The sequence below is a fragment of the Gadus macrocephalus genome, chromosome 11 (genome assembly GCF_031168955.1).
Source record: "Gadus macrocephalus chromosome 11, ASM3116895v1".
NCBI lineage: Eukaryota > Metazoa > Chordata > Actinopteri > Gadiformes > Gadidae > Gadus > Gadus macrocephalus.
This window is the reverse complement of record NC_082392.1, coordinates 4,107,950-4,135,076: the sequence shown is the minus strand read 5'-3', so window position 1 is coordinate 4,135,076 and position 27,127 is coordinate 4,107,950. Positions and strand designations below refer to the sequence as shown.

Sequence of the window (27,127 nt, the reverse complement as noted above, 5' to 3'; positions counted from 1 at the left end):
ACTACTCCCCTCTTACTCCCACTACTCCCCTCTTACTACTGCTACCCCCCTCGTACTCCCACTACTCCCCTCTTACTCCCACTACTCCCCTCTTACTACTGCTACCCCCCTCTTACTCCCACTACTCCCCTCTTACTCCCACTACTCCCCTCTTACTACTGCTACCCCCCTCTTACTCCCACTACTCCCCTCTTACTCCCGCTACCCCCCTCTTACTCCCACTACTCCCCTCTTACTCCCACTACTCCCCTCTTACTCCCACTACTCCCCTCTTACTCCCACTACTCCCCTCTTACTCCTGCTCCTCCGGGGAGTCAGTCTAGCGAGTCTAGCTGTGGGTGAGGTCAGCGAGGGGGCCCCCGAAAACATCGGCAACGTGGAGACGTTGTATAGCATAACCGGGGGGCTTACCGGGCATTCTCTGTTGCTGGCCCAAACCTATCGGATCCCCTTCCACCCCACATCAAGTCCTCTACCACCCTTGCCAGTTTTAAGTCTAATTTAAAGACATACCTTTTCACTCTTGCTTTTAACAACCCTTAACACCCTTAACCTTGTTCTTACTACTTTTATTGCTTTCTTCCTGCTTATTTTCTACTTATTTTATGCATTACTTTTTTAGTCCAGACCTGTGTATCCCTGGGCCCCTTTCAACAACTGTCCTGCCCAACCCTGACTTCTGCAAATGTAAAGCGCTTTGGGTCAACTCCTGTTGTTTTTTAAATGTGCTACTTAAATAAAAGGGACTTGACTCGACTCGACTTACGTAGGCGACGTCGCAAAGTAGTAGATGTGCCTCGGATCTACGTTATCTCCATCGAACCCTAAGCCATGGGATTTGATCCGTTTTTTTAATCTGTGTGGGAGAGTGTGCGGATGATGGTTGGCTGTAGCAGCGCCCTCCTGGCCGAGTCTGGAGGGATCCTGGGGCTCGGTGAGGCTGCACACCTTTGAGCAATCCATGTGCACAGTTTAAAAAAAACATCTCCACCCACACTAGGGGAGTTCTCCTCGATGGCACCAACACCAGGCCAAGAAGGTCACCTATGTGGATTGGGGGCAGCCACCTAGGTGTGGTGTAGTAACAGAACATGGCTGCAAACTGTTTTTTAGCCTTACAGGATTGAATGTCACAATTTGAATTTTCAAATGTTTTCTGCGTGTCTTACTCTGTTGATTGTGTTGTAGTATCATGCCTTGCTGCATTTACATTTAGGGCATTCGGCAGACGCTTTTATCCAGAGCGCCTTACAACAGTTCACACACACACATTCACTCCCTCGACGGCAGAGTGCACCATGCGAGGCGACCGCCAGCTCGTCCGGAGCAGTGAGGGTGAGGTGCCTTGCTCAAAGACACCTCGACCCTCAGCTACAAGGAGGAGCCGGGAATCGAACTAGCAAGTCCACCCGCTCTGCCTCCGTTGGCTAAGCCGACCCCTGTAAACTAACATAACCGGCTGCTGCCGAATAAAGGCCCCTTGTGGCCCAATAAATGCAAATTGAACTGAGCTCAAGCCTTAACCCGCTCAACAGGAGTCCCTTTACAAGCGCCTCCTGTACCTTTAAGGAGGAGTTCTTCCTCATGTTGAGCGAGCCGGTCCAGAGGTCCGTGAGCAGCGTCTGGGTGCAGGAGTGCGCGACGAAGGGCCGGTGGCAGGACGACACGGCCATCTGCAGGCAGGTGAAGTGGCTCCAGGCGTCCATCTCCGAGGTCAGCAGTTTCATGGCCATCTGCTCGTTCTGCCGGAAGGCGCAGTCCAGCATGTCCACCGACAGCTGCCCGAACTCGCTGACCGACGGGGACGGGGACGGGGACGGGACACGAACCACATCCGATGGGTATCAACGTAACCGATACGTGGTGAGCATGGATCACTTGACAAACAGGCCTACTAGTGTTACTCCCCTCAATAATGACCTGTCACTGTTTTCGCTGAATCATGAAACAGTAAATCAGAAAGAAAAATCAAGTTGTTGTGCATACGCACACAGTATTCCAAGCAAATCACCATGTTTACATCAGACTAGGATTCAGAGGCACTATATAAATTGGTTCCAGCCATACATTTTCAATGAGTGCCAGTTTCAATGAGTCAAACATGTCCCCTTCTCAAGGGGGCAGACAAAGTTCAAACAAGCAACAGCTAAATCATTATTCTGACGTGATTTGCTCAGTTTCTATTCATGTTCAGTAACATACTGCCATGACACACTGTGCATTATCCCACTCACGGCCTCCTATCAGGACCTCCTATCTGTAAAGACCCCCCCCCTTACAGAGAGCAGGACCTCCTATCTGTAGAGCCCCCTCCCTTACAGAGAGCAGGACCTCCTATCTGTAGAGCCCCCCCCCCCCCTTACAGAGAGCAGGACCTCCTATCTCCCTTCGGTGTCATACATTAAATACATAAATAGTCAGGGACGACACAACGAAGCCCGAAGGCTTACTTCCATTGCGGCCCCTTACAGTGAGCAGGCCTTCAGCTGGTCCGCCAGGGTCTCGTGCATGGTGCTCTGCCGCGCCTCAGAGGCCATGGAGCGGTACATCTTGCAGGCCACCGTGGCGCGGGCCAGCGCCTCCTCGCCATGCTGCCACAGGAACAGCGCCATCTGCTGGCGGCGCTGCAGCACCGCCCACACAAACAGGTCGTTGAAGTTGAAGTGCACGAGGAGCGTGACGTCGGCGGCCGCGGACGCCATCGCCTCTTGGTTGCCGGGATACGGGTCTGACCCCTGAGCGCGGGGGGGGGGGGGGGTAGACACAGCCAAGCCAGACAGAGTTAACACTTTAGACGTGTAGACGCATGTTAGATAGTAGACACTAGAATGCCTTGATCAGTAAAAGTCAGAACAAGTATACAACTTTTCCATTGCGTAACAATAGTTCCTTTTAAAGGAGTATTAGGACTAAATATAGACAGCTGAATTCCAAAAAGTGGGCAACGGAAATCAACCAAGCGAGCAGCAAAGTGTGAGTCGACAGTTGTGTCTGTGTGTCGGCCTCCCCGCCCACCTTGCACTTGTACGGCTGAGCGGTTCTGAAGAAGTGAGGCCGTTGTGGGACTCTGGTGGGGTTGGATGTCAGCACTCGCCTCGGTTTGGACAGGAAGCAAGCGCTACCCCGGGCTTTCTCCTGCGTCAACAAAGGCAAAGCGGTCAGGTGAGGTGAGATAGGCATCCAAGATAGACACACATTGTTTATAAAACAATGTGTGTCTAGACGGTACGTACATGCTGCTTCGTCATTTAGCAGATCACTTTATCCAAAGTGGTTCACAGTGATTGTTTTGTTAGTGATGAGCTTCAATATGTAATGGCATCTTGCTCTTGACCGTTGTGAACATTGGGATTCCAACCTTGTACCTTTCCGCTTACGGTCGAACCCATTGCCCTTAGGCCGGTGGTTCTCAAACTCGTTCTATTAGTTTACCCCCCTTAAGATATTTTTTCAGCTAAGTACCCCCTTCACAGGCACAAAAACTTTTTGGGAGAAAAAATAAAGATTCTCCTTTATCTTTGTTTTCAGATTTACATTTTAACCACTTGTCAAATGATTTTTATTGTCTAGCTTTTACAATTGAAACTTGTTCAGGGTGAAAAAAGTACCCGCTGTAGTACCCCCAAGTACCCCCAAGGGGTACGCGGACCCCACTTTGAGAACCACTGTCCTACACTGCCTTATGTACATCCTCATCTAATCATCTTAATGGCGTTCATAACGGCGCGTTGCTTTCCTTCTCACTTTGTTCTGGATCTTCAGGAGGTTGTAGGCCGCTCTGAAACTCTTGCGCGTGTAGATGCTCCGGTACGCTCCCCCGATCAGGTACTCTATCACCAGGCCCATGTCGACCAGAGTGAGACGGTACCCTCTTGGCATGGAGCTCTGACCACAAACACACACACACACACACACACGACACACATTCAAATGGGGACCGCTGGTTTGGGTAACCTTCCTGCTGCTTTCATGGGAATTCATCGGACGTTAAAGGGGACATATTTGACCACCAGGTATGAGTGTGATTAGTCATTACAAGCTGTTTTGAAAATGTGCAGCTTGTGCAGCTTCTGACATCACAGGTGGGCGTGTCCACCTAGATGAATGATGGATAGATGACCAACGTTTGCTACAGTCCACTGGGTAGGCTGGTAGACTGATCTATCCAGCGCACGTCTAGGTGGACTCGCCCACCTGTGATGTCAGAAGCTGCACATTTTCAAAATGGCTTGTAATGGCTAATCACAATCAAACCTGGTGGTATAATATGTCCCCTTTAAGATTGTATTGTCGTAAGGTTTACGTGACGGAGATGGAGGGGGATCCATGTGCTGTAGGTTACGTTAAACAAGCGGGATCTGGAGTTGAGTCAAAACTAATGAGGGCCACTCACTTGTTTCACATCTGCGACGAGGTGATGGAGAAAACAGTCGGACGAGGCCTGTGGCTGAAAGAAACAATTACATTTGTATTTTACTTTACTTTTGCACTAAATGAGAAAATTAGTAAGAAAATTTGTTTCATATGAATAACAGGGCTGATTCTCTTTTTGAGGGACTTCTTATCCATAGGTTATTAATCATCCCTTATTAATAATGCGTCACTACTGAGGAGATAGGGAAAGCTAAGGGTAGCAGGTAAAGAGTCTCATAGTAGTGGACCAAAAGAATAATGAACACAACTATCGAGAAGAACACAAGATGAATTGCCCAAGAACTCCTTTCTTTGGAAAAGGCTTTGTGGTGGACGTTCTTGAACTGTATCGACAATGTGAATCTGAATACGTAAGAAGTTAAAAAAATTGTATAAAGAAAAGTTGTCTCTGCACAGAGAGGCCACTCAAAGCCTGAACGGTGGAGTGAGCCCCCAACAGGGGGCACACTGCAGACACTGACGCCCCTACTCTCTTTAGGCATCATGGTGTAGCTGTGAATCACCCGAGGCTGTCTCACTCCCCCCCCCCCCCGCGACCCCAAGGCTCAAAGTGTGAAATGGTTACTAACTAGATAATAGCTCAGAGCTGGAAAGCTCTGAGTGAACTCACTCTTCAAAGTTCTTTTAAACTTTCCCTTACGGTACTTGTCTTAGTGTCTTGAGAAAATCATGCATTATGGAAATTCCCATTAAAGTTGACTGATTATTATTATTATTATGCTTAAGTCCAGCCATAGTTTCTAAATGTGAGTCAAGCTCTATGCCCCTGGGGGCCTGGAAACGAACAATTGGCATTTCCTCTGTTTACACGGCGATGAGGGAGAGCCAAGTTGAGACAAAGAGAGTGTCCGGCGAGACACACTGAAACACTGGGCTGGGGAAACAATCAGGACGAACAAATCACCAGCTCAACCACTTTTCAACCATTTTCCCACTTGGTTTCCGTTATCTGATTCCTACTAGTAGTGGACGCTAGCTAGCCAAAAGCGACTTAGAGTTGATATGTTACAACCTTTTAGTCGCGATTCCCTCCATGGAGTGCCCTATTCATGAATATAAGGTCTTATCTGAGTATGTGAATGGCAGAAGACTTCACAATATTGCCCTACTCTGGACAGCGTTGGTCATCCTCTTTGTGTGGACGTGCTGTTGTTTTACAAATCTCCATTGAGGGCATTGTAACTAAGATCTCACAACATCCTCTGAGTCAAGCTGTTTACAGTAAAATGAGCTGTGGCAGGCCCAAGGAATGACAGAGATAAGCTGGGAAGCAGTTGAAGAAAACAAGCGAAGGAAAGAAAAAAAAAAAGCTAGCAAGCAGTTTCTTGGTCCTGAGTACCGTGTTGAAGAGTTCTTCGAGGCGCTCCACGGTGAGGAACCGGCTCATGGTCATGCCGTTGTCGATGAGCAGCTGGACAAACGCCACGCGGTCCATGACCAGGGCGTCCAGCATGGACTGCTCAAGGGAGTCTCTCTGAGCACCAAAGAGGGTCGGGTTAGAGTGGACTCTCTGGGCACCACAGAGGGTCCGGTTAGAGTGGACTGGAGCAGCACAATCATAGCAATAGCCTCATAGCATCATAGCCTCAGTTATGTTTTAAGATTCATCTTGTAATTAGCGTCAATAACGCCTAAGTCAAATAGATGACTTAGGCAGATAGGGATTATGGAATGTAAAAAGCACTCTGATTGGCCTAAGATATAGCCAATGAGGTGCAGTGAGGTGAGAGTAGAGTTGGGCCAAAATATGACTTTGGCAATAATGCATAGAGGCCAACGATATGAAATCTATGGATTATACTTTATAAGCACAATGCTATTGTAGTCTGGAGGGGAGAATCCGGTCACGCTCACCTGCCAGTACTGCCCATACACAAGAATCTTGTCCTTAGCAATATCCGGTCTGTCCCATGCTAGTGCCATGCCCAGCTGCTCTGCAGGACTGGCATTGGTGCCTGTTGATCATAGGGAAGAGAGAGCACAGCCGAAATGGGGATGTTAACCATGCTGTATTCGCCATAGATGGGTCACTTAAAGCTGGGGTAGGCGATTTATTTCAAAAGCATTTTTTGTCATATTTGTTGAAATTCTCTTTGCATCCTGACAGGAAACAATGAATCAGCTTTTTGCAGCAATATCAAAACGAAGATGTACAATAGAAATACCCTTGAGTATAGAAGTCAAAATGGCCGAATCTGTCGTCTGTTGGTCTTTGGATTCTGAGTCGAAGATGGTGATCTGTGCATTCAGTCGATCCAAGATGGATGAACCAAAAGGTTATCATTTCAGGGAGTAGCAAATATTCCATTTGTAAAACACACCCATTCCTCTACTAACCGACAGCCTGTAATCCATGCAATTCAGAAGCAAATAAAAGATGTCAGAGGCTTCTTTACTGTCCACTCCAAACTCTTTTCCAATCTTATCCAGGAAGTCTTCCTGAAGGTCAGCATCCAGCTGTCTATCAGCACACATGACATAGAGTATGTAGAGCTGTATTTCGCAGGCCAGATCTTCAATGCAAGCCAGATAAGTTAGAACAAATATCCCATACGAATACCTATCCATAGCGGTCTGCTTGTGCAAGAAGGCAAGCAGGTCTGCGGCTTTGCCCGATCCCTCGAACACAAACACAGGCACGGGAGGATTGCTGCTGACGTAGTCCAACACTGTGGCGACCACGGCTGGACCTCCTTCAACCACCACACACACCACAGGCACTCCCTGGTTCATGCCTATGAGATGGTGGGGGGGTACAGAGATAAAATGGTCAATCTGATGAGATGTCACACTAGTAAATCTGCTCTTCAAACTAAATAATTTTTCAAGCATGTGTGTACACACACAAAAACCCACGGAACCCACGGATTAAAATTACTTTTATGATCCTGAGGGAAATTGTTTCAGTTGCGAGCACTTAATTAGAAACACTAACGTACACTCAGCCAATAGAAATATAGAAACATGAAAAAAACATAAATGGATAAGAAACACATAGGAAGCAACTCACGAGGGTGTATCCTCTGCTGTTGAATGTGCTTCTCCAGGCGCCTTCTAAAGCCGTGCTGGCACCCATACTTCCCTATGGTGCCATCGTCCACCAGTAGGAAGTGGGAGTGAAAGTTGTTCAGACAGTCTCTCTTGCTCAGAGGGTTTCCCAGAGACTGGTAGGGCCGGTACACCTAAAAACCGGACAAGAGAGACCGCATGAAGGGCAAGAACGAATGACAGTAGAAGGTGCTAGAGAGCTACACTGAAGCGGTCAGTTTACTACAAAATGATATGTTATGTCGGCTGGCCGAGATAAAATAAAAGTCCTTTCTAGACATATTTGTTTTGGACCCAATGCGTTTGGGTCACCGAACTTGCCGTTAGTTAATACAAATGGAGTCGTTGTGGAGAAAAGGGACATTAGGTCAAAGATAAATAAATAAATCATAGCCGCCTTGATTTTCTGAATAATCATACACAACATTGCATTGCGATCATCGATTGCTGCAAGTAAAAAATTCTTTGAGGTGCAACAAGTACAAGAATGGCGAGGTATGCCGAACTTCTTCCCCCGAATGAAGCGTGATGCGCGCTATAGTCGAACCAGATTGAGCGATCGGTTTCAAACTCACATCCCTGCCGATGAGGTCATTGTTGTTGTTGTTGATCATCCCCCAGGGGGTCACCCCCACCGTGTTCCTCTTCCTGAGGTTGTGGCTCCCAAACTTCTTCTGGGCCTCGCCCACGTACTTGGAGACGCCTGGACCGTGCCGTTGAACGAGGACTTTATTATTAATACAATCATAGCATGCGTAAGGATCTTGTGTGACATTAACTCCACTTGAGCACCAGTTCCTGACGATGGCCTTGGATCCAAATGAGAGTCAAGACAATGAATGCTTTAAAAATCATGAAAACCGTCTGAGCAAAAAAAAAAAATAAAATCGGACGATCCACAATTATTGATTAGCTTTGTCGGTCCCCGACTCGTACCGGTGTTGATCCCGTCGGTGAGGATCCAGGCACCGGTGCTGAGGGCGGCCGTGAGCAGGCCCTTGCTGAAGGCCCGGCTGACCTTGGGGGGTAGGATGAGGTTCTCGGAGCCCCCTTGGACGGAGATCAGCAACTTGGGTCGGTCCATCTGCCACTCGCTCAGCATCAGCTGGAGAACGTCGTCGGCTCTGGAGTCCACCGACACACGGACGTACTGGAGAGGAAAGGACCGGTATACGTTTAGAATGTTTTTTGTACAGCACATGTGACGAGCCTGTTGGTTCCTTGTTTTCAATCTCCTAGAAAACTAGGACTTCGGATGACTGATTGGTAACATGGGTTGAGAGTTATTACACATTATATTATACATAATATACAATTATATATTTTACATCCTAGTTAGTAGTAGTTATAACAGTTATGACCAATTTGAACCAGAGGCTCCAAGGGTGCTGCTGATACAGATTACAGATTACAACAGCACTGGGATTTACAAAAAGGTATAACTCGATTTAACAAATGTTTTTGAATAACTTTTAACTACATTAGCGACGATAGCTGTAAGGTAATCGGAATCAACCAAGCCTCGGAAGCGAATGTCAACAGACTCTAATTTCACTGCCTGGCTGCTCAATATATGGAAATGTACAGATAATTCATGTAACAATAGCTCTCCTGCAGTAACGTGAAGACCTATAAATGTAGCCAACTAGTTGGCAGGAAAATGTTTATGCTCTGCTTGGCAACAGTCCATTCCAAGTCCATGAACTGTTTGTGTTGGCAGTGCCAAATAAATTATTAATTTAACCAACAAATCTAAATCTGTTTCTGCTCATTACTGTTACATAATTGTTGAACTGCTATGTATAAGATATAACACACTCCCTCACATGTGCTATTGCCTTATTCAATGGCAATTCAACAAAGATATCTAGTAAACTAAATAATCATGAGTTGGAGCCGTAATAGGTGATAGATTTACTGGAAACGTCCATAAGAAATGTTGTTCGCAAGACACTAGTCCCCGTCCACACGGAGCCGACTTTTTTGTGAAACCGCATAATTTCTTGTGCGTTTCGGCCGACCTTCCAGACGAAGCCGGCGAATCCGGTGCCCGACACCGCACATTTCTGAAACCACCCTCGGAGGTGGTTTCAAATCTATGCGGCGAATGCGGTTTCGTTAGGAGGATTCGTGTGGACGCCTGAAACGAAAACGATGACGTCATTCCCCCCCCACCAGCTGGGGGACAGAGTTGCGTTGACATTTTTAGATATTATTTTATTTGTATTCTTTTTGTAGCTTTAAATACCGCCCCTTGGTCAATGTAATTACTAACTGTACATTAAAAAGTATTTCTGCTCAATTTAAAAGGTTGAATCTCCTCATGACTGAATGTTTGTATACAGCGCGCAGGCTGTGTGCGCGCAGGCTTGATGCGCTCCACTTTTTTCTGTGGAGAACCAGCGCCTTGATTATACGGGCGAAAACGGGCGAAAAGGGGCGAAAACGAGACTTGCGCACGGTACAGGTGTGAGACGGACTTGGGCACGGTAGAGATGGCCTAGTGTGAGTGCACCCTTATGCCGCTTTTCCACTGCATGGTACCAGCTCGACACGACTCGACACGACTCGACTCAGCTCGCATTTTTTGCGTTTCCACCGCGGTACCATGGTATCTGGTACCTGAAGTGGCTGCTTTTTCTAGTACCGCCTCGCTCTAGGTTCCAAGCGAGCTGAGCCGATGCTAAAAGGTGACGTCGGCAGACGGCCGGCGACTGATTGGCCAGAGAGTGTGACGAAGTCACGAGAGCGACATGGCAACCATGCTGGTAACATCCATAGCAGCGCCGCAGCCAACATGTTCCACTTCTCCAACTTCTTCAACATGCCAGCTAATAATAGTAATGTGATCGATGTCCTCCATTGTTGTTATGTGGGTTCTGTCCATGTGTGGGTTGCGTAGGCCTTGTTTGCGTCGCGTACACAAATACGTCACAGCCCTTTCGCGCAGCCGACCCCGCCCACGTCCAGGAAGTACTATTTGCGGTGGAAAAGCACCCGTGCTGCTACCGTGTCGAGTCGTGTCGTGTCGAGTCGTGTCGAGTCGAGCTACATGTGCGGTGGAAAAGCGGCATTAGTTATTATAGTAACACGTCCCCTGTTTGCACGGCGCATACTGAATGATAGTTCAATATTTCCACTCCTTTGAGGGGTCTGGACTTATTTCAAACCCACCTTTGCGCGACAGACCCGCGCGGCACTATCCTGGAAGTCTATGGTGCCATAGGAATCGGTGGGGCTGGCTATGGTGTGGCACTCTGTGGACCAGTGCTCCTCCACCTCCGGCCCAGGTCCGGGAACCAGAGATATTCGGGGGCAGGAATACTGCCAGGAATGCTCCCCTATTAGGCGTCCACAGCAGCATCTGAGCAGTGCAGAGGAAGAGTCTAGGACTATAGTCCACGGATCTGTTGATACAGGACTTGCCAAAAAAGTGTGGCGCTGTTGACCATACAAGACCAACATTTTACAATCAGACAATATCGAATGTTTACTAATATACTGTACATACTAATTAATAAGTTGTATAGAGGGAAAATATAACAACAGATATAAAAACTATGAACATAAAATATCATAGCCTACCTGATCAGGTTTTGACAAACGTGGCATACTGGAACACATCTGTAATACAAAGGAATCAATATTTTAAACATCTCTTTTAGACTTTCTCTGAGACTGGTTGTGTTAAACTAAGAGTTCGTTTACCGGTGTGGCTCCCGCGTGGAAGGAATAAAATGCACACAGTCTCTTTTGGAGAAGCTTTCTTCGATCCACGATCTCCGTGTCTAAAAATAAAGAAAAAGTGAACTTGTTTAAAAGTTTAGAGGGCATTAAATTACCTCGCCGTCTGAATCTAAAGACAAACTTGTAGTATAGTTGAGGTGACCTTTCCAGTGAAGCCCATTGCGTCGTTGAACATAATTATGTCACTTTTGCCCGTTCAGCCACCAGCAACAGCACAATATCCAAGCATCCGTCTCTGACTTGCGCTCTCTGATTCTTGCAACATCGGTACAACAATGGTACAGCGATGGGAAGCTAGTAAACCTGCCATCAATACTTCTTTCGTTCTGCCCACTCAATGCATCAGCTCTGGGAATTTCCCCAGATAAGAAGACCCCGAAACAAAGGCCTGACTGGTTGCAACATTGATAAAAGGAAAAACCGAGTGTACCTTCCTTAGCACTTCCTGAGATATGCATGGCTTTTTAAGCCTGTGTGTGTGTGTGTGTGAGCCCAGTGTTCACACGTCTGTGTGTCAACCCAAAACAACAACACGCAGGCATGAGCATTGCAATAGGCATGGCTGAAAGCACGTTTACATTAACATGTAGGGCGTTTAGACGCTTTGATCCAAGGCGACTTAAACACCTGTAAACTAAGCAAATATGTTCATTAATAGATGTGGTGGAATAATGGTGTTAAGTGAATACTTTTGTATATCAGGTGTTTTCAATAGTTGTGGACCCCCAGTTAAATGTAAGGTCTTATATATTCCGTGACCCCAGTAGATACAGAATAATAACAGGCTAATAATAATCAATAAAAAAAATATTCTGCGTTATACGCTACTTTTATTTTAAAAGCCACCATGGGTTTCTTCGGGTCCCTGGCCCTGGGGGCGTGGTCCTTCGACCGTGGGCCCCGGGGACGACGTCTGCGACCGGTGTTACCAAGTCCAGGTTACTTTTTGAGGAGCCTGGACGTGAGCACCCAGTGCGGCCCAGTCATGGGTCGTTCGTCCCCATCCACGGGCCTCCTGTGGTCGTTGTCCAGGACCCTGTCACCCAGACGCTCCGTGATGGGACACATAGGACTGCACTGGGGCTGTGGTCCTGGGAACCAAACCGAGACTAAGCTGAATTTACAAAGGGATTCAACCATTTAACAGTTTAGAATTACATGATTTACGATCTAAATTGCTATTAACAACCTCGAGTTTAATAACTAACCAACATGGTGGCCTAATATCTTATCAATGAGCCTGGCTACAAGACCCTATTCTAAAGGTCAAGAAAATTCTTTCAAACAGCCTTGACAAGTTAATAACCCACCTTAAAACACAAATGACATTTTCCGTTGTGGAATGAGAACAGCATGTGTTTGACCTGCCATTTAGTGGGTAAATATTAACTTATAATTGCTACAAGTATAAACATTGGATTGCCTTCCCGTGCCCTAATAGACAGAACCTAAGACTGTCTGTGATTTTAATAAACAGTGGGTTAAGGCCTAAAGTAGTTACAAGTACTACTTGTAAGTGATATTGTGGAAAGTAAAATGTGGTGGAATGTGAGATTCAGTCATACACATACCTCACGGTACAATATAGTAACATTAAGTCTATATATAATAAACTGTACTAGAATTTATTTGCTTTAATCAATAAAAAAAAATCCCATTTGTGTTGATATTACACCCCTGTCGACTATTAGCTCAAACCCTAAACTTCCTGTCAGGACTTCCGGTCACCAAATCTCGATTTATTTTTATATCTTTTGATTGGGTTCCATAATGCATAATATTGCATGCCCTGATTAATCATGGTTCCCCTGCTGAATAATTATACATACACCACATTAATAATAATAATAATAATAATAATACATTTAATTTAGAGGCGCCTTTCAAGACACCCAAGGTCACCTTACAGAGCATATAGTCATCATTCAAAACTATGTAAAACAGACTAGGAATAAAAGGAAAACAGAGGTTAAACATGAAGAATAATAATAATTAATAACACTCAAAGACGCCTAAAGTGAAGGGGGGACCTCACTAACCACCACCAATATGTAGCACCCACTTGGGTGATGCACAGCAGCCAATCGGTGCCAGAACGCTCACTACACACCAGCTTGAGGTGGAGAGTTAGGGATGAGGTGGAGAGTGAGTGAAAAGAACATATTTAAACACTATCGACCATATTTAAACACTGTCGATCACATTTAAACAATATCGACCACATTTAAACACTATGGACCACATGTAAACACTAACGCCCACATTTAAACACTATGGACCACATGTAAACACTATGGACCACATGTAAACCCTATCGACCACATGTAAACCCTATCGACCATATATAAACACTATCGACCACATTTAAACATGTAAACCCTATCGACCACATTTAAACACACAGTCACTTATTAAAGCAGATGCATGTCGATATAACTTCTCCATCTTCTCCGCTTGATTCAATTAGTAAAATGATGTTTTCTTATCAGGGTTGTATGTGGTTAAAACACATCTTTTGTGTGCTACTGTTTTCCAACCAACTTGCTAAGAAAACTAAAAACACATAGTTGAGGATAAAAACGTTTATTGTAAAAACTTTATACAAATGTCCTGACAGTGTTCTACGAAGAGCAGTACCATGACCAGTAACACAACATACGGAATTCAACACGACCGGTTAAGAAACAATGGAAGTCTATCATATCTCTGCAATTCAAAAAAGTGTTTGCATTATTTGCTTACATCTTAAAAAGGGAAGGGTGGACAAGAAGACGTTTTCAGATCTGAAATACATGTACAAAATACAGCCAAACTATATTCATGATGCAAGAGCAATATGGAATTGGAGATCACATCAAAACAACAAAAGATGGACGAGAACAACTAACCAAAATTGATTGGCTTGGAGTGCAAGCATTTTTATGTATTTCAAGTCTAGTGGGTGCATTATGTTTCCGCATCGCTCTGTATGTCTGACTGTGTCGGTTGTTTGTAACTTCTATCTGGAAATATGTTAATACTGTAAAAAAAATATATAGGATGTTCGACTTGTGTCTAGACTGAAAGAGATGTAGGTCTACATGAAGAACCAAAGAAAAATTCTGGAATATTTCCAAAATCAAAACAACAATATGCAGCCTCCTCAGAAGCGACCTCAACACATGGAATGTTGTCAATGACTTTTTTTTTAGCAGAAACAGAAGTGAAGCCAGTTTATCACATTGTTATGGACTAGTGTATCGACGGTTTTGTGTTGACGATATTCATGTTTCCATGCCATCTTTCGCAGTCACATTTTTCCTGGACTCTGATTTGGAGTCTTCATCCTCCAGGAGCGATAGATCTAAGGCAGGCAACGGGATTCTCCAGAACTGGAAATAGTTAAAACTGATGTCTTCGCTGTCGTCGATCTTGTCGTTATTTGCCTAATTGATGGCAAAAAAGAAAGAAAAAAATATTTTGATAAGATACATGATCAAAGTATCACAGATAATGCACTCAAATACTATTACAACCACTCCGACTCTTTAGTGACACCTAGTGGATTATTTATGCTATTGCACCGGCCTCGGTGCACAATGGTTTTACGCCGTTGTTCTAAACGACGAACCGCAAGTTACATGTATGAACTTACTTTAGCAACTTTTGGAACGGTCTTCTGAGGCACATTCTCATCATCCCGAGCACGTTTCTTGGCGATGTTCCGCGTGGGAGACGTCGACCGATCTCGGCTGCTACTAGAACTGTCGGCCATTGCACTGTTTAATGCGTGATTGCCTGGATCATCCGTTGCAGGTTTGCGGTTAAGAATTGATTCCTGCACGTCTGCCTCTTCAGGGGAATAGGGTCTCTTTCTGCAGCGGCTTCCCAGGAGAGCTTGCAGAGATGGCGGATCAACTGGCCCAGATGTAGCGCTGCCTTTCAGTTGCATGTCTAGACTACAAAGTGAACCATAACACGTCTTAGTAGGAACTCCGCCAAACAATGCGTCTTCTGCACGCCTTTTAGTCATGAAGGCTGTGTTCGGTGAATCACAAATCGAGGCTATCTCAATAAAGTATTATGCTACTGTTTTCTTGCCGCCACCGATGTCGCATGTATGTTACCAATAAGGAAACGAGTAACGTCTCAATGACCAATGGGAGGGCTGAGATCTGCTAGCCCCGCCTACATGGCAGCTCTATTCGGGCCTTTATTTTCCTAACGTCGGTAACTCGCGATGCATCTAATTGTCAAATGAAACAATGATCACCTGTTAACCCACTTAAAACTTACCACGTGAACAATCTGAACGGGCTTCCTAAACGCAAAGTCGAGAAACGAAAGAGACTATATGCGGTTCACATAATTTTCTTTAATGTTTATTGCAAAGTCATAGTAGAAAATACAATTAGTACTGATAATGGTGTCCAATCATACAAAATAAGTTTAAAACAACTTCGTATCCCTATGACAGGGCTGTGGTGATATTTCTCTGGATTCAGTGAAAAATAAATACCTTAATACGTAAGTGAGATGCACAAGTAACAATCAGTCCAAATACATTTTCTCCCCCAAAAAACACAAATGCGCACAAAAAGTAATTCAACATCGGATTAAAAATTGACTTCAAGACAAAAGTCCAGGAGATTTCCACTGGCAAATTTGTGATTCTTTAAAAATCTCGCCAAGGTAATGCAACTGCTCAATCCAAAAATCAGTCGTATTAATTCTTTTCACATGTCATTGAAAGACAACTCAATGATATCTGGGCTGGAGTAGGGAGCAGGACTTATGATGAATGTTTAGTGAAACGAAAGGTAAACAAAACAGGTTTTTCCCCTCCGGAACAAAGAAGGAGTTTGGCAGGTGATGGGTCAATTTGTCTGATCACACCATCAATGAAAATCACATGATGGTGTCCATACTCCCTTGATCGTTTCGTTTTAGCGTTCCTCAAATACATTTATTTGACCCCAATGCTGCTTTAAGTCAGCAGCTCTGGCGATGGCGGTCATGTTTGTGAGCGTGTGCGATCGTTGTGTGTGTGTGTGTGTGTGGTCGTTGTGTGTGTGTGTGTGGTCGTTGTGTGTGTGTGCGATCGTTGTGTGTGTGTGTGCGGCCGTTGTGTGTGTGTGTGGTCGTTGTGTGTGTGTGTGGTCGTTGTGTGTGTGTGCGGCCGTTGTGTGTGTGTGCGGCCGTTGCGTGTGTGTGCGGTCGTTGCGTGTGTGTGCGGCCGTTGCGTGTGTGTGCGGTCGTTGTGTGTGTGTGTGGTCGTTGTGGGTGTGTGCGGTCATTGTTTGTGTGCGGTCGTTGTTTGTGTGTGTGCTCATTGTTTGTGTGTGCGGTCGTTGTGTGTGTGCGGTCGTCTGGTGTGTGTACGGTTGTTGTGTGTGTGTGCAGTCATTGTGTGTGTGTGTGTGTGTGTGCGCGGTCGTGTGTGTGGTCGTTGTGGGTGTGTGTGGTTGTTGTGTGTGTGTGTGGCCGTTGTGTGTGTGTGCGGTCATTGTGTGTGTTTGTCTGCGCGGTCTTGTATGTGTGTGTGGTCGTTGAGTGTGTGTCGTTGTGTGCGTGTGGTTGTGTGATCGTGTCACGTCAGCCCGCTCTCTCGCCGCGGGGACTTTGCACACGGCGGCGCGATGCATGCTTCATCGTCTTCCTCGCGGTCGCCGTTGGCGTCTTCCTCGCGGTCGCCGTTGGCGTCTTCCTCGCGGTCGCCGTTGGCGTACACCCGGGCCGGCTTGCGCGCCACAAAGAAGACGCAGTCGTAGACGTATCTCAGCATGGAGCGGTCGTTCTCCGTGTATGTCGTCTTCACAGACTCCCTCTCCACCTGACAGGAGGGAAAACCATTTATAGAACACAACTCTTTTTTTAAAATAATTGTGGATAATATAAAGGACAAGAAAACAATACTGATGTTAAATTGTTTATGGTTCTTTATAAAAGGGTCATTAGAATTCAAAGAGAGATCAAACAATCCCAAGTTAACGAAGCTGTATTCACCTCTAGCTGGAAGCCATACTTGACGATAGCCGCCCTGATGTCCTCGTAGCTCAGTTCGATGGACAGCTCGTTGGCCATGTTCTCAAAGTGGTACAGCAATGGCCCTGTTGAAACAAAGAAAACAAGCAGGAATGATTACACAATCAAATCGGACAGACCGTAGAACATGGCTCCCTTTAGAACTCTGGTGTGGTTGACCGGGAATAGTACTCCTAGAACGTGCTGAGGTTACACGCCTGTAGCTTCTCATGGAGGGACTCACCTAGGTTGATCCAGACCCCTCCAGGCTTGAGAACCTTCCAGATGGTCTCCAAATAGTCCAACACATTGTGAGCCGTGTCTATAAAAAAGCAGGTTGCCACACAATCCCAAGAATCTGAGGGGCAAATAGAGAGAGTGTCAGAAGCCTAAACTCTTGATGCAAAGGTAAACACACCGTTCTAATACACTCAATGTTTTTTTGAGAAGCACATTGCATAAGGTGTGTGTGGGATTCGACCATATTGCCCTTCATTTCTCACCAGGTTCTGTGTACACCTCGCAGAAATCCCCCGCTACCATGGAGAAGTCTGAGGTAATGGGTAGGCTCTGGGGGTCAATGTCAGGGACGCTGACGGAGCGAGTCTGGTCAGATGACCTCTTGTTGTTACTAAACTGGTGGATCCAGGGGTAAAGGGTAAGAGAGTTCACCTTCTCGCACCTGAAGTGAGCGTCCAACAGGTAAGAGGGCAGGGGTGGATGGCAGTGGCAGTAAGAAGATCACAAGCAAAGTCGTTCTAAGCAAATGATATGTCGGACAGATGTTCAGTTAGGACATAGAAAAAAGACATGGTTCTCTATGGAGCTAAAATGTACAAAACAAAACAATTGGCATGGCAATAAATGCCATTGTGCTTTAAGAAATTGTAGAAGTAAGACTTGTTAGCAGTAGGGCCACTGGCAACATAGCCAGAACATCGCCATTATTGAGAATGAATCCAAATCTTTAAGAGAAAAAAAAAAGTGCTCTATAGATAGTTATACAAGGTACTAATTATTTTTTCTAATGAAACAGGTTCTGTGTTGCAAGAAAAAAAACATACATTTTACATGTAAAATAAGTGTGAATGCTAGCTGATAACAACCAATGGCGTTTTTCCACCAGACTATAGCGGCCCAGCTCTACACGGCTCGACTGTCCGGGAGGCAGACCAGCGCTGCTTGGATTTGCATTCCCATTACAACCGGGCTTCCCGCTTTACAGTGTTTGTTTAACGGAGGACGTGCTTGTCTTGAGTCGATTACATCATATTACAGAATCTGTAATATGATGTAATCGACATCTGTAATACAGATGTATTTTAGCCTAACGTAATATCCGATTGATTATTTTATTCGACAATTCATATGTTTGTGTTGTTTCAGACCGGCGATGTCCGCGACGGAATTCAGTTTGATGGTCAAAAGTGACACTTTTTTAAGAACACAGTTGATTGTTATTATAGGTCCTAGAGCTCCCAACTGCAACCAGAGCTGCCCCTCGGAGATAGTACATCTCGCGGGTGGACCATCACGTTTAAACTGGTAGTAGAAACGCGTATCAGCGCCGCATGGTGATGGTAGTAATGGGTACGGCCAAAAGTTCTGATGGAAAAACGCCACAAAAAGGGGTCTTTTGTAACTAGTATAAACATAAATATACTCTAGAATATACGTCATGTACTGTATATTTTATAGAGTATGTTGCATTATAACCGGAGTGTAAACTCGTACCTATTCAGCACATAGTTTGAGGAGAACAACATAAAGAAGCTCCACTCATTTCCCTGGCACATGTAGCCCAGACGGGCTACCTCCCAGGCCAGACGCCCGAGCCCGGCACCGGGAACCAGCACGCTCAACTTGGAAACATCACTGACACACAGAGAACACAGATGAAAAGGAATGGGTTACTGTCATCCCACATAGCAAGCATTGGGACAGTATTTCATCATTCATTTAGAGAAATTACCGTTTCTAATCAAAATAATAGGCACTCACAGGTTTACATTAACCCTGATTGTATTTGACAATTAACCCTGACAGTAAACTGATTGTCAAATAGCTTATCGTTTTAGATATTGAACCAGTCATAACACTGTCATTTTAGGTGAAACATTGGTTTGACTTTGCACAGTGAAAATATGAAGAATAATTGTTCATGGTGTGTGCGAGCCTCTCACTATTGGTCACTGGGGAAAAGCCTCTGGATCTCCTTGATGATGGGAAGGTAGCATGTGTCCCTCTCTGCCTGGCCCACTTCACTCCAGTCTCGAACAAACTGCTTGATGGTGGACTTAAGTTTATCCATATCAAAGATAGAGGCGGGTCGCAGTTTTTTCAACTCCTCCTGGAGAATAAAGAGAGGGAGATATAATGTCCCAAAACGTTTACATCTGTCGAGATCTCAGAGCTCTTCAGGAGACTTTCGATCAACGTACCGTTAGCTGAATAATGTTTAAAGAATCTACTTTTAATACGGATTAGAGATTACGGGTGTATTCATATTCTTACAATAGATCCAAAGGGATAGCCCAACCTAGACTACAAATACTGTACAATAGTTTGCTCTTCCTGTCTGATATTAAGTAAGCATTTTATTGTCTCTCTCACGAGAGAAATTAGCTTTGGGCAAACAGAGAGCGTTGGCGACGCATACATAAAGGTTTTACAAAGACAGACATAAAACACGAAACATGAAACACATTGCATTACCCAAAACATGGCCTCACCCAAACACATGGCCTAACCCCCACCTTGAAACCCATTATAAAAAATATATTATTGCATTATTGCCCCCCCAGTTATTGCACTTGTTCCATCACGGAAAGCTCCCTCCATTAAGTAGCTTAATTGATAGCGGTGCTAGGGAGAACTTTAATCTATTTAGCCTACAAAATCGGAGCCGGTATCTTTTGCCCAGAGGCAACAGCTCATACTCCATGTTTAGGACATGGGTTGGGTCTGTGGCTATCTTAGCACCTTGCTTCCTAACTGTGTGCTCAAAAATCTCCTTTAAGGAGGATGGGGGCTTGGTCCCCATTATTTTCCCTGCCCTCTTAACAAGGTTCTGGAGTTGTGCTTTGGCTCTTACGGTAAGGTTATTATTATATATTCCACCCTACCTCCTCACCGTACTCCATGTTCTCAAACATGTCGATACAGTTGTGGACTATTGCATGGAGGACCTCCTGGTTGTGCTCCACACACTGGCTGATGTGCGTCAGGTTGGGAAGGACACTCGGCAGTAGGGACTGATGGTGCTGGGTTAAGCTCCGATACTGACGCTGAGCACGTTTCACCTGCTCGTGGACATGGGTGCTGACACAAATGAACAAAAACAGCATTGGTAACAGCGCAAGGTATATGATTGACACATGAATTTTCTTCTCATGTAGGCTAGCAATGTTTACTATAGGTATCCCTTTGTCTTCTCTCTTATAAGGTTGATCTACGCTAGCAGGAGAACAACTACATCACTAGGATAAAAAAATACTTCAAGGAACGTCATTTGGCCAAGTATATGGAGACACGTTTTGCATGGAAATATGGCAAATCGTTTAATGCAAATTTTGGTTTGTGATCACTAGTCATTTCTATAGAAAAGCTGTTTCTTAGATTATACTGTGGTTAGCTATCCACAAGCGAATAAGAGGGCGTAACGAATTTAGTGCCAATTCGCATTGAAGGCCCCATACATGAAAAAACTAAATGTTCTGATTGTATGTAATGGCGATAGACTCACAATATTTTACCTCTACGGGCACCTTGGGTAACCCACTTTGTACTTGCATACGTTAGGTTTGAGACACTTTCTGTCAAGAAGTCTGTGAAGCGTTAAAGGTTTTAGTCTTCTGAAGATATCGGACCGAAAGGAGGAGCCTCGTGATGCTGAAAGTCCGAATGGTGGCCTGGGGCAAACATAAATTACCAGAGAATTGAGGGGGATACCTAACATTTATTACCAGAGGTCTGAGGTGGCTAGCCTCTATTTCCAGAGGTCTGAGGAGGCTAGCCTCTATTTCCAGAGGTCTGAGGCGGCTAGCGTGCGTTGTGCTTCATGCGCTTTACTGTCCAGGACTATTCCTACCTGTAGTATCTGAACGCATCGATTACTCTCCAGAAATGCTGCCTCTCTAGTTTTCGTTCTTCCTCCGGGGAATATTTGATTCTTTCTTTGTTATAATTAGGTTCATCCTGGTCTCCCTCCGCTACTTCGTCCCTTGTTATTTCGGCCATGTTTGAAGGCCACACCGATTCTATCCAATCGATAGACGAACATCACGCTTTGAAATGTTTCCAGGAAAAAGCAATCGAGCGATGCACCTTTTTAATGCTTTATTATCATCGGTTCTCATTCATTGCACACTTCCATCTTACATTCATGGTAAGCGTAAAGCTTTCAAGTGACCTTTCTACAATTTAAAATATGCGCTTCCGTGTGTGTTTGTGATTGACTCAATGTTACAATTAAAATGAACAGCACTTGGTTCAAACCATGGTGCTGAATAAATAAACATGTTGACAAAAACCTAATAGCTTCCAGATCAATATATTTCAATTGTAAAAACGTTATGCATTTGTTTATTTAGGGGGACATTTCTATTGACAAGAAGGAAACCATGCATGCTATTCAACTCTATCCCAGTATTTATTTTTACACACACACGCACACACGCACGCACGCACACGCACGCACGCACACACACACACACGCACACACACACACGCACACGCACACACACACACACACACACACACACACACACACACACACACACACACACACACACACACACACACACACACAAAGATTGGTTGAAGGGTAAATAAATGGAGCACTCTACAGGAGCGGTGGAAAGTTAGAATAATATGGTCAGTAGAGTATAATGTTACATATGAGATCATGTATTTCAACACGTCAATTATGTAAGCCAATGTGTTTTTATTCACTAAAGATAGTCAATTTGTTTAATTTGAATGTCCTATCAACTATTGTAAAGTACAAGACTTTGAGGGGTTTGAATGGTGATTGGTAAATCCCTTCCAGCCAATTTAGGAGTTTGACTAACTCTAGAGTTAGTTAAGCGTCTTAGAGTACCATATTAAGCGCTATATACATTTTATTTATTATTATTATTATTATTATTATTAGAGAGCGAGGGATGTTCCCTTTTGAGAGTTGAGCAGAGAAAATGAACTTTGAAGCGTTTGACTCTCGTTCTAATATTTAAACAGCACTCTATATACTCTTGTGTAATGAATGTTGCCTTATTGATACACTGTATTGTTCAAGAATGACTGTGTTTACTCGAATTGATCAATTATCAATAATATAGAAATATAGCCTGAAAACTTGTCTCATTCATGCTCAGAACCAAGGCTGTTTAGTTCTTGGTTTATTGTTATAATTTCCCCTTTGTTTTCCATTCTTGCCCCCATTATTTTTAAATTGGTGCTCAACTGTACGTCGCAAGACTCATGATATCAACCACAAAGGGAACATGCTAACATACATAATCCATCCCTCCTCATATTATTTTACCACACAGTCAAACAAATATATCTCATTAATTTTAGAGGAATTATTTATCTTCAGATGTTTGGGTTAACAATCTTTCCCATGAAGAAGATGTTTCCATTGTTGGAGTCCGTGATGAGGACAATGAAAGGACGGTTGAACTTCAGGACGGGGATTTTGCGGTAGGAGAGGAGGGTGATCCCTACTCCGGTGGCGGCTGCAGCGGTGGCCCCCGCCTCGTCCACGTCTAGCGTGGCTTGGTGCACCACCTTCAGAGGAACAGAGCAGCAGAGTCAGGGACAGGGCGTCAGAGGGAGGCTGGACCGAGAAAAACATGGACCGCTGGTTCACATGTCACGGTAAAAGTCGAGGCTTTCCATCCTCACCTCAGAGACGCTCAGCCTCAGGTCTGAGATGCCGCTGAGATCTGCTTCAGAGCCAAACATGTCTCGCATTCCCATTTCACTCAAAACGTTCTTCAGGGAGTGAGACATCTTGATGGAGAACTTGGGAACGAATATATCGGTTCGTCTGGAGAAAACAGGGATATATAGTGATTTTCAAAGGCTGATCTCAAAAAATGCATCAGTGGAAATCATGATTGTGAACAACTACAACAAATTGCAGTTGGGTTAATTGAGGTCAATTCACGATGGCCTGTGCTCTCCATTCTAACCCCTTCAGATATCAAACAGATGCGTTGTCGTTTCACGTACTTCCGTCGCATCCACTTGAGCCATTTGTTGACGTGGTTCTGGCAGATGACCTCCTCCAGCTCAGCCAAGCCTTTATCAGGCAGCACCAGCAGCATGGAGCTGGACCCGTTGTACTGCAGCTGCAGGACTGATGTGGAACTCTCCTTGTCATAGTAAGTGTTGACTGACTCCTCCATATTCATCATCTGTACTGGAACCTGTCGGAAATCGTTTTATAATTGTCATTGGAGAGTGTTGTGTAAACATAAATCATAATTCAAACAATATAAAAATGGGACATCCAATCATCACAGCTATGGGACGATTGTGACTAGAACATGTGTGCTGGAACCTGAGTCTGTTCGTCAACATGGAAAACGTCCTCCTTGGTGTCCGTGGGGTCAAACGGTAACTCCCATTTATCTACATCACGTACATGGGTGGGGAACAGACACAATCAGTTGACCACAACAATGAGACAGACACATAGACCCAACCACTCAATTAAAACGTGCTTACCTTTGAAGTACATGTAGCTGACTAGGTACATGAGTGTAGCAGGGTCCAGGTCTTCAACCAGCTTTTCAATCTTCCCATTGGTCTTCTCTGCCACATATTTATTAATGTTGCTCACACTCTCTGTGGTGTTGTGGAAGTCGAGAGCGAAGACGTCTGCGAGGTACTCCTGCTTCACCACCTCCATGAACTGGGCCCGCGGGCTGAAGGTTTCCTGCACAAACAGGGCCGTTCCTGCACTAAGGTCCTCTTGAGAGGTCCTATTAAACCCAGTGAGGAGTGATTTGAAGGCCTTGTCTACATCAGCCTGGGTCAATAAAGAGCTGTTGAAGCCCAGACCAGTAAAAAGCTGCTGGTATGTGTCCCCACGGGCCCCGACAGACAACGCAGCCAGGGCAAGGGTCACACTTATTGGGGAGAAGAAAATGTTTTTGCCCTGCAAGTCTGTCTGAGCAGCTAATTTTTTGTACAACTGGGTGGCAAAGTCTGTGTTGGCTGAAGACACCAGTTTGAGGTTACTAGTGCTGTGATCAGACTCGTTGTGGTGGTGGTGGGCATGACCATCGTCATGGGAATGATCGCCATGATGATCACCTCTGCCCAAGCAGACCACAGCAGACAGGATCCAGATGCTTAAAGCAGCACGTATCATGGTGAACTGGGTGGGAAGATGACGGGAAGATTGAAACCATTGTGAATAAACATAGACCCCTCGTGCATTTACTAAATCCTTTGTTAGTTTCAAAAGCTGAAAGGTCATAATTAAATGTGTTCAGAATCTTAAGTCATATTTTGAGATCACATTTATGATGCCAAATAGTAGCATTTCCTTAGGGTTAGGCAGACAAGGATCAGAAGGAGGTGCACACAGGACCGAGATAATAAAAGTAATAACCAACCTTTTCATTATTAAATTGAATACATTTTTGTGTCTTTAAATGGCGATTGGAGGATGGAAGATCACTCACCTTCCCGGTTTAGAAGCCTGTATGACTACTACCCCAGCCACAGAGAGAGATGTTCCTTTTTGAGGATTGATCAGAGAAATTGAACTTTGAAATGTTTGTTCACTCTGTTCTATTTACAGATGACTCCATATTTGCTCTGTTTAATGATTGCTGCCTTGTTGCCTTCGTGTATTGGTCCAGGAAAAAGTCTGTTTGAATCTATGTGGTCCGTTTGAATCCTGTGTATTCTCCAACCCACAGTGCTCTCTCTCTCGCTCTCACTCTACCATTTTGCAGCATTTAAAAGTACTTACAATTATTAAATGATTCGTGAGAACCACATTCTCTCCAATCTCTGTCGAACAATATATTTCTTCACAGCTCAAACATTGTAATGAGCAGTAAGGGGTTATTATGGGGAGGAATACCCCCAACCTGCACCGCACCACTGTTAGATCACACAACATATAGACACTCAGTCACCAGTCTGTGTAGCCGCAAACTTTAATTATGTTTATATTGTGATTTTAATCATCACATTCTGCAGTTTATTGGTTTGAAAAAGTGAAAAACGTCCACCCTTCTGCTTCATGTCCCTATATTAGATGGAAAATGTGATAATGTGTCAATATTACATGGATTAAAATGATGGATGATGTTTGCAATTACAAACTAATACAAAAAATAACCATTGCTATACTTTTGTGTTGCCCTTGACCCTGCATGAGTCAATACTAATGTTTGACATGAACAATGTCTGTTATTTAGACAGATTATCAACCGGTCGCTCAGGGGCAACCTCGCCTCTGCATGGTGTCCCACCAGTATCTGAACAAAACAAAGCTGGACTAAACATGTTTGTATTGATGGGTTCCAAAGAGTTGACCGTCTAGTCGTATAAGCTGCCTCAGGAAGCCTCGGTTTGGGACCACCCCCCTGTGGTTTTTAACAGCGCATATGGCCTCGACCAGGGTCAGCCTCTGCTTCAACATGAGGTAGGCCAGGACCAGGGTGGCGGAGCGGCTGACTCCAGCCTGGCAGTGGACGAGGACCCTCCCTACGACAAACAAGAGGGGAGGTCGATTGCTCTATATTTACACAAACATTACCCAGAACACGTCAATACATAAATGGCAACCTTTTTGCGCACTCACCTCCTCTACCGAGAGCTCCGTCGATGAAGCAGGCTGCTCTCTGGAAGTTAGGACTCAGGTCAAAGTTGCAAGAGTCGCGGGCCTCAATGCCCATATATGTAATACTCGTACCCTTGTATAAATCAGCCCCAGCGTGTCGACGACACTGGGCCGCGTTCAGGACGTGGGTAATGCGCTGCAGAGATAGATCAGCCAGGTTTTCTGCACTATGCCTGGTCCAAACAAACAAAACAATGGAAGACTCGCATCGATCTGCCAACTAAAATATGAGGCTGGTGAAACAAAGTTAAATGAGCAGTATCAGGTTACTTGACAAAATCTAATCCCACTCACTTAAGAGTTGAGAGCTATTAATCATTGAATAATGCAAAGGAAGGTCAGATATGTGTGGAGTCCTCGTGGATGACAAGAGTTTGTTTAGCGAATACCAAATCGTTTACTAGGAATGCGCCCGGTGGATCTAGTGTTACTTCGTCTGACACCAGATATGATTAGGATTTATGAGCCTTTCCTTTTTCACATTTGAACTCATCAGGGTCATATCATAAGACTATTTATGTGCCCTTTACAATTCCACAATTTGAATAAAGGTACTTACTGGTCTCCAATGTAAAGCTTCGGCCATACTTCATCTGCATGGCTGCAGATGGCTTTGCCAGTAAATAAAAGTCTTTCCAGTTCACCCACTGCCAATCCAGGAGAACTCAGGTCAATTTCCACTTTCCGAGCAGGAAATGTGTCATTCCAGGACGCAGGAAGTCTTGATGCGTATGACATTGTGTTTAATCAACGGTGGTCCACACGATTCGATTAGAAAGTAATAAAACGGAAGCGCCAAATTTAAGGGTTTAACTGGTTGTACTGAGGGGTTTCAGGCCGCGATGAGTGGGATCTGCTTAGGCTAGGGTGAGGCTGCCTCACAAAGAGTATGAAGAGCATGCTATGCTTTACACATCCAAATAGCCAGCTATTTAAAGATCTGACGCTAGCTGGCAGAGGTGTTCATAAATTTGGCAACACACACCGCCACCCACAGAAACACCCAGAGTTTGCACACAACAC

General features: G+C 44.8%; 5 protein-coding genes across 6 annotated transcripts in view; all 5 read right to left on the bottom strand.

The window, feature by feature from the left end:
- trpm6 (transient receptor potential cation channel, subfamily M, member 6) overlaps window positions 1–11,683 on the bottom strand; it is a 30,427-nt gene extending 18,744 nt beyond the window's left edge. Inside the window, exons 1-17 of one of the 2 annotated variants that reach the window (XM_060064346.1) lie at window positions 11,372–11,683; window positions 11,191–11,270; window positions 11,068–11,106; window positions 10,657–10,846; window positions 8,419–8,632; window positions 8,058–8,209; window positions 7,445–7,616; window positions 6,995–7,169; window positions 6,772–6,895; window positions 6,600–6,672; window positions 6,289–6,389; window positions 5,774–5,908; window positions 4,394–4,447; window positions 3,745–3,885; window positions 3,016–3,135; window positions 2,470–2,735; window positions 1,563–1,791 (exon numbers count right to left, since the gene is read on the bottom strand). In XM_060064346.1, the coding sequence (XP_059920329.1) occupies window positions 1,563–1,791; window positions 2,470–2,735; window positions 3,016–3,135; window positions 3,745–3,885; window positions 4,394–4,447; window positions 5,774–5,908; window positions 6,289–6,389; window positions 6,600–6,672; window positions 6,772–6,895; window positions 6,995–7,169; window positions 7,445–7,616; window positions 8,058–8,209; window positions 8,419–8,632; window positions 10,657–10,846; window positions 11,068–11,106; window positions 11,191–11,270; window positions 11,372–11,404 (2,298 nt within the window). In that variant the 5' untranslated portion in view covers window positions 11,405–11,683. Of the gene's footprint in view, window positions 1–1,562; window positions 1,792–2,469; window positions 2,736–3,015; window positions 3,136–3,744; window positions 3,886–4,393; window positions 4,448–5,773; window positions 5,945–6,288; window positions 6,390–6,599; window positions 6,673–6,771; window positions 6,896–6,994; window positions 7,170–7,444; window positions 7,617–8,057; window positions 8,210–8,418; window positions 8,633–10,656; window positions 10,847–11,067; window positions 11,107–11,190; window positions 11,271–11,371 lie in introns of both variants that reach the window. The other variant, XM_060064345.1, reaches the window with a different exon arrangement.
- A 2,113-nt stretch (window positions 11,684–13,796) lies between these two features.
- On the bottom strand, window positions 13,797–15,364 carry wu:fa19b12 (uncharacterized protein LOC560551 homolog). The gene is made up of 2 exons (XM_060064463.1): window positions 14,864–15,364; window positions 13,797–14,654 (listed from the first exon to the last, which is right to left on the bottom strand). The coding sequence occupies exons 1-2, from the start codon at window positions 15,239–15,241 to the stop codon at window positions 14,493–14,495; spliced, it is 540 nt and encodes a 179-aa protein (XP_059920446.1). The 5' UTR covers window positions 15,242–15,364; the 3' UTR covers window positions 13,797–14,492.
- Window positions 15,365–16,779: 1,415 nt separating this feature from the next.
- carnmt1 (carnosine N-methyltransferase 1) lies at window positions 16,780–22,054 on the bottom strand. Its single transcript, XM_060064462.1, has 8 exons — window positions 21,323–22,054; window positions 20,358–20,553; window positions 19,416–19,582; window positions 18,967–19,107; window positions 17,736–17,914; window positions 17,477–17,590; window positions 17,215–17,318; window positions 16,780–17,041 (listed from the first exon to the last, which is right to left on the bottom strand). Exons 1-8 carry the CDS (start codon window positions 21,469–21,471, stop codon window positions 16,799–16,801), a joined length of 1,293 nt encoding a protein of 430 aa, XP_059920445.1. The 5' UTR covers window positions 21,472–22,054; the 3' UTR covers window positions 16,780–16,798.
- Window positions 22,055–22,614: 560 nt separating this feature from the next.
- Window positions 22,615–25,089, bottom strand: LOC132467269 (serine protease inhibitor 2.1-like). The gene is made up of 6 exons (XM_060064451.1): window positions 24,933–25,089; window positions 23,968–24,622; window positions 23,801–23,871; window positions 23,470–23,666; window positions 23,140–23,284; window positions 22,615–23,022 (listed from the first exon to the last, which is right to left on the bottom strand). The coding sequence occupies exons 2-6, from the start codon at window positions 24,614–24,616 to the stop codon at window positions 22,828–22,830; spliced, it is 1,257 nt and encodes a 418-aa protein (XP_059920434.1). The 5' UTR covers window positions 24,617–24,622; window positions 24,933–25,089; the 3' UTR covers window positions 22,615–22,827.
- Window positions 25,090–25,397: 308 nt separating this feature from the next.
- LOC132467275 (dual specificity protein phosphatase 26-like) lies at window positions 25,398–27,049 on the bottom strand. The gene is made up of 3 exons (XM_060064457.1): window positions 26,664–27,049; window positions 26,066–26,277; window positions 25,398–25,968 (listed from the first exon to the last, which is right to left on the bottom strand). The coding sequence occupies exons 1-3, from the start codon at window positions 26,840–26,842 to the stop codon at window positions 25,760–25,762; spliced, it is 600 nt and encodes a 199-aa protein (XP_059920440.1). The 5' UTR covers window positions 26,843–27,049; the 3' UTR covers window positions 25,398–25,759.
- Between the last annotated feature and the right edge of the window lie 78 nt (window positions 27,050–27,127).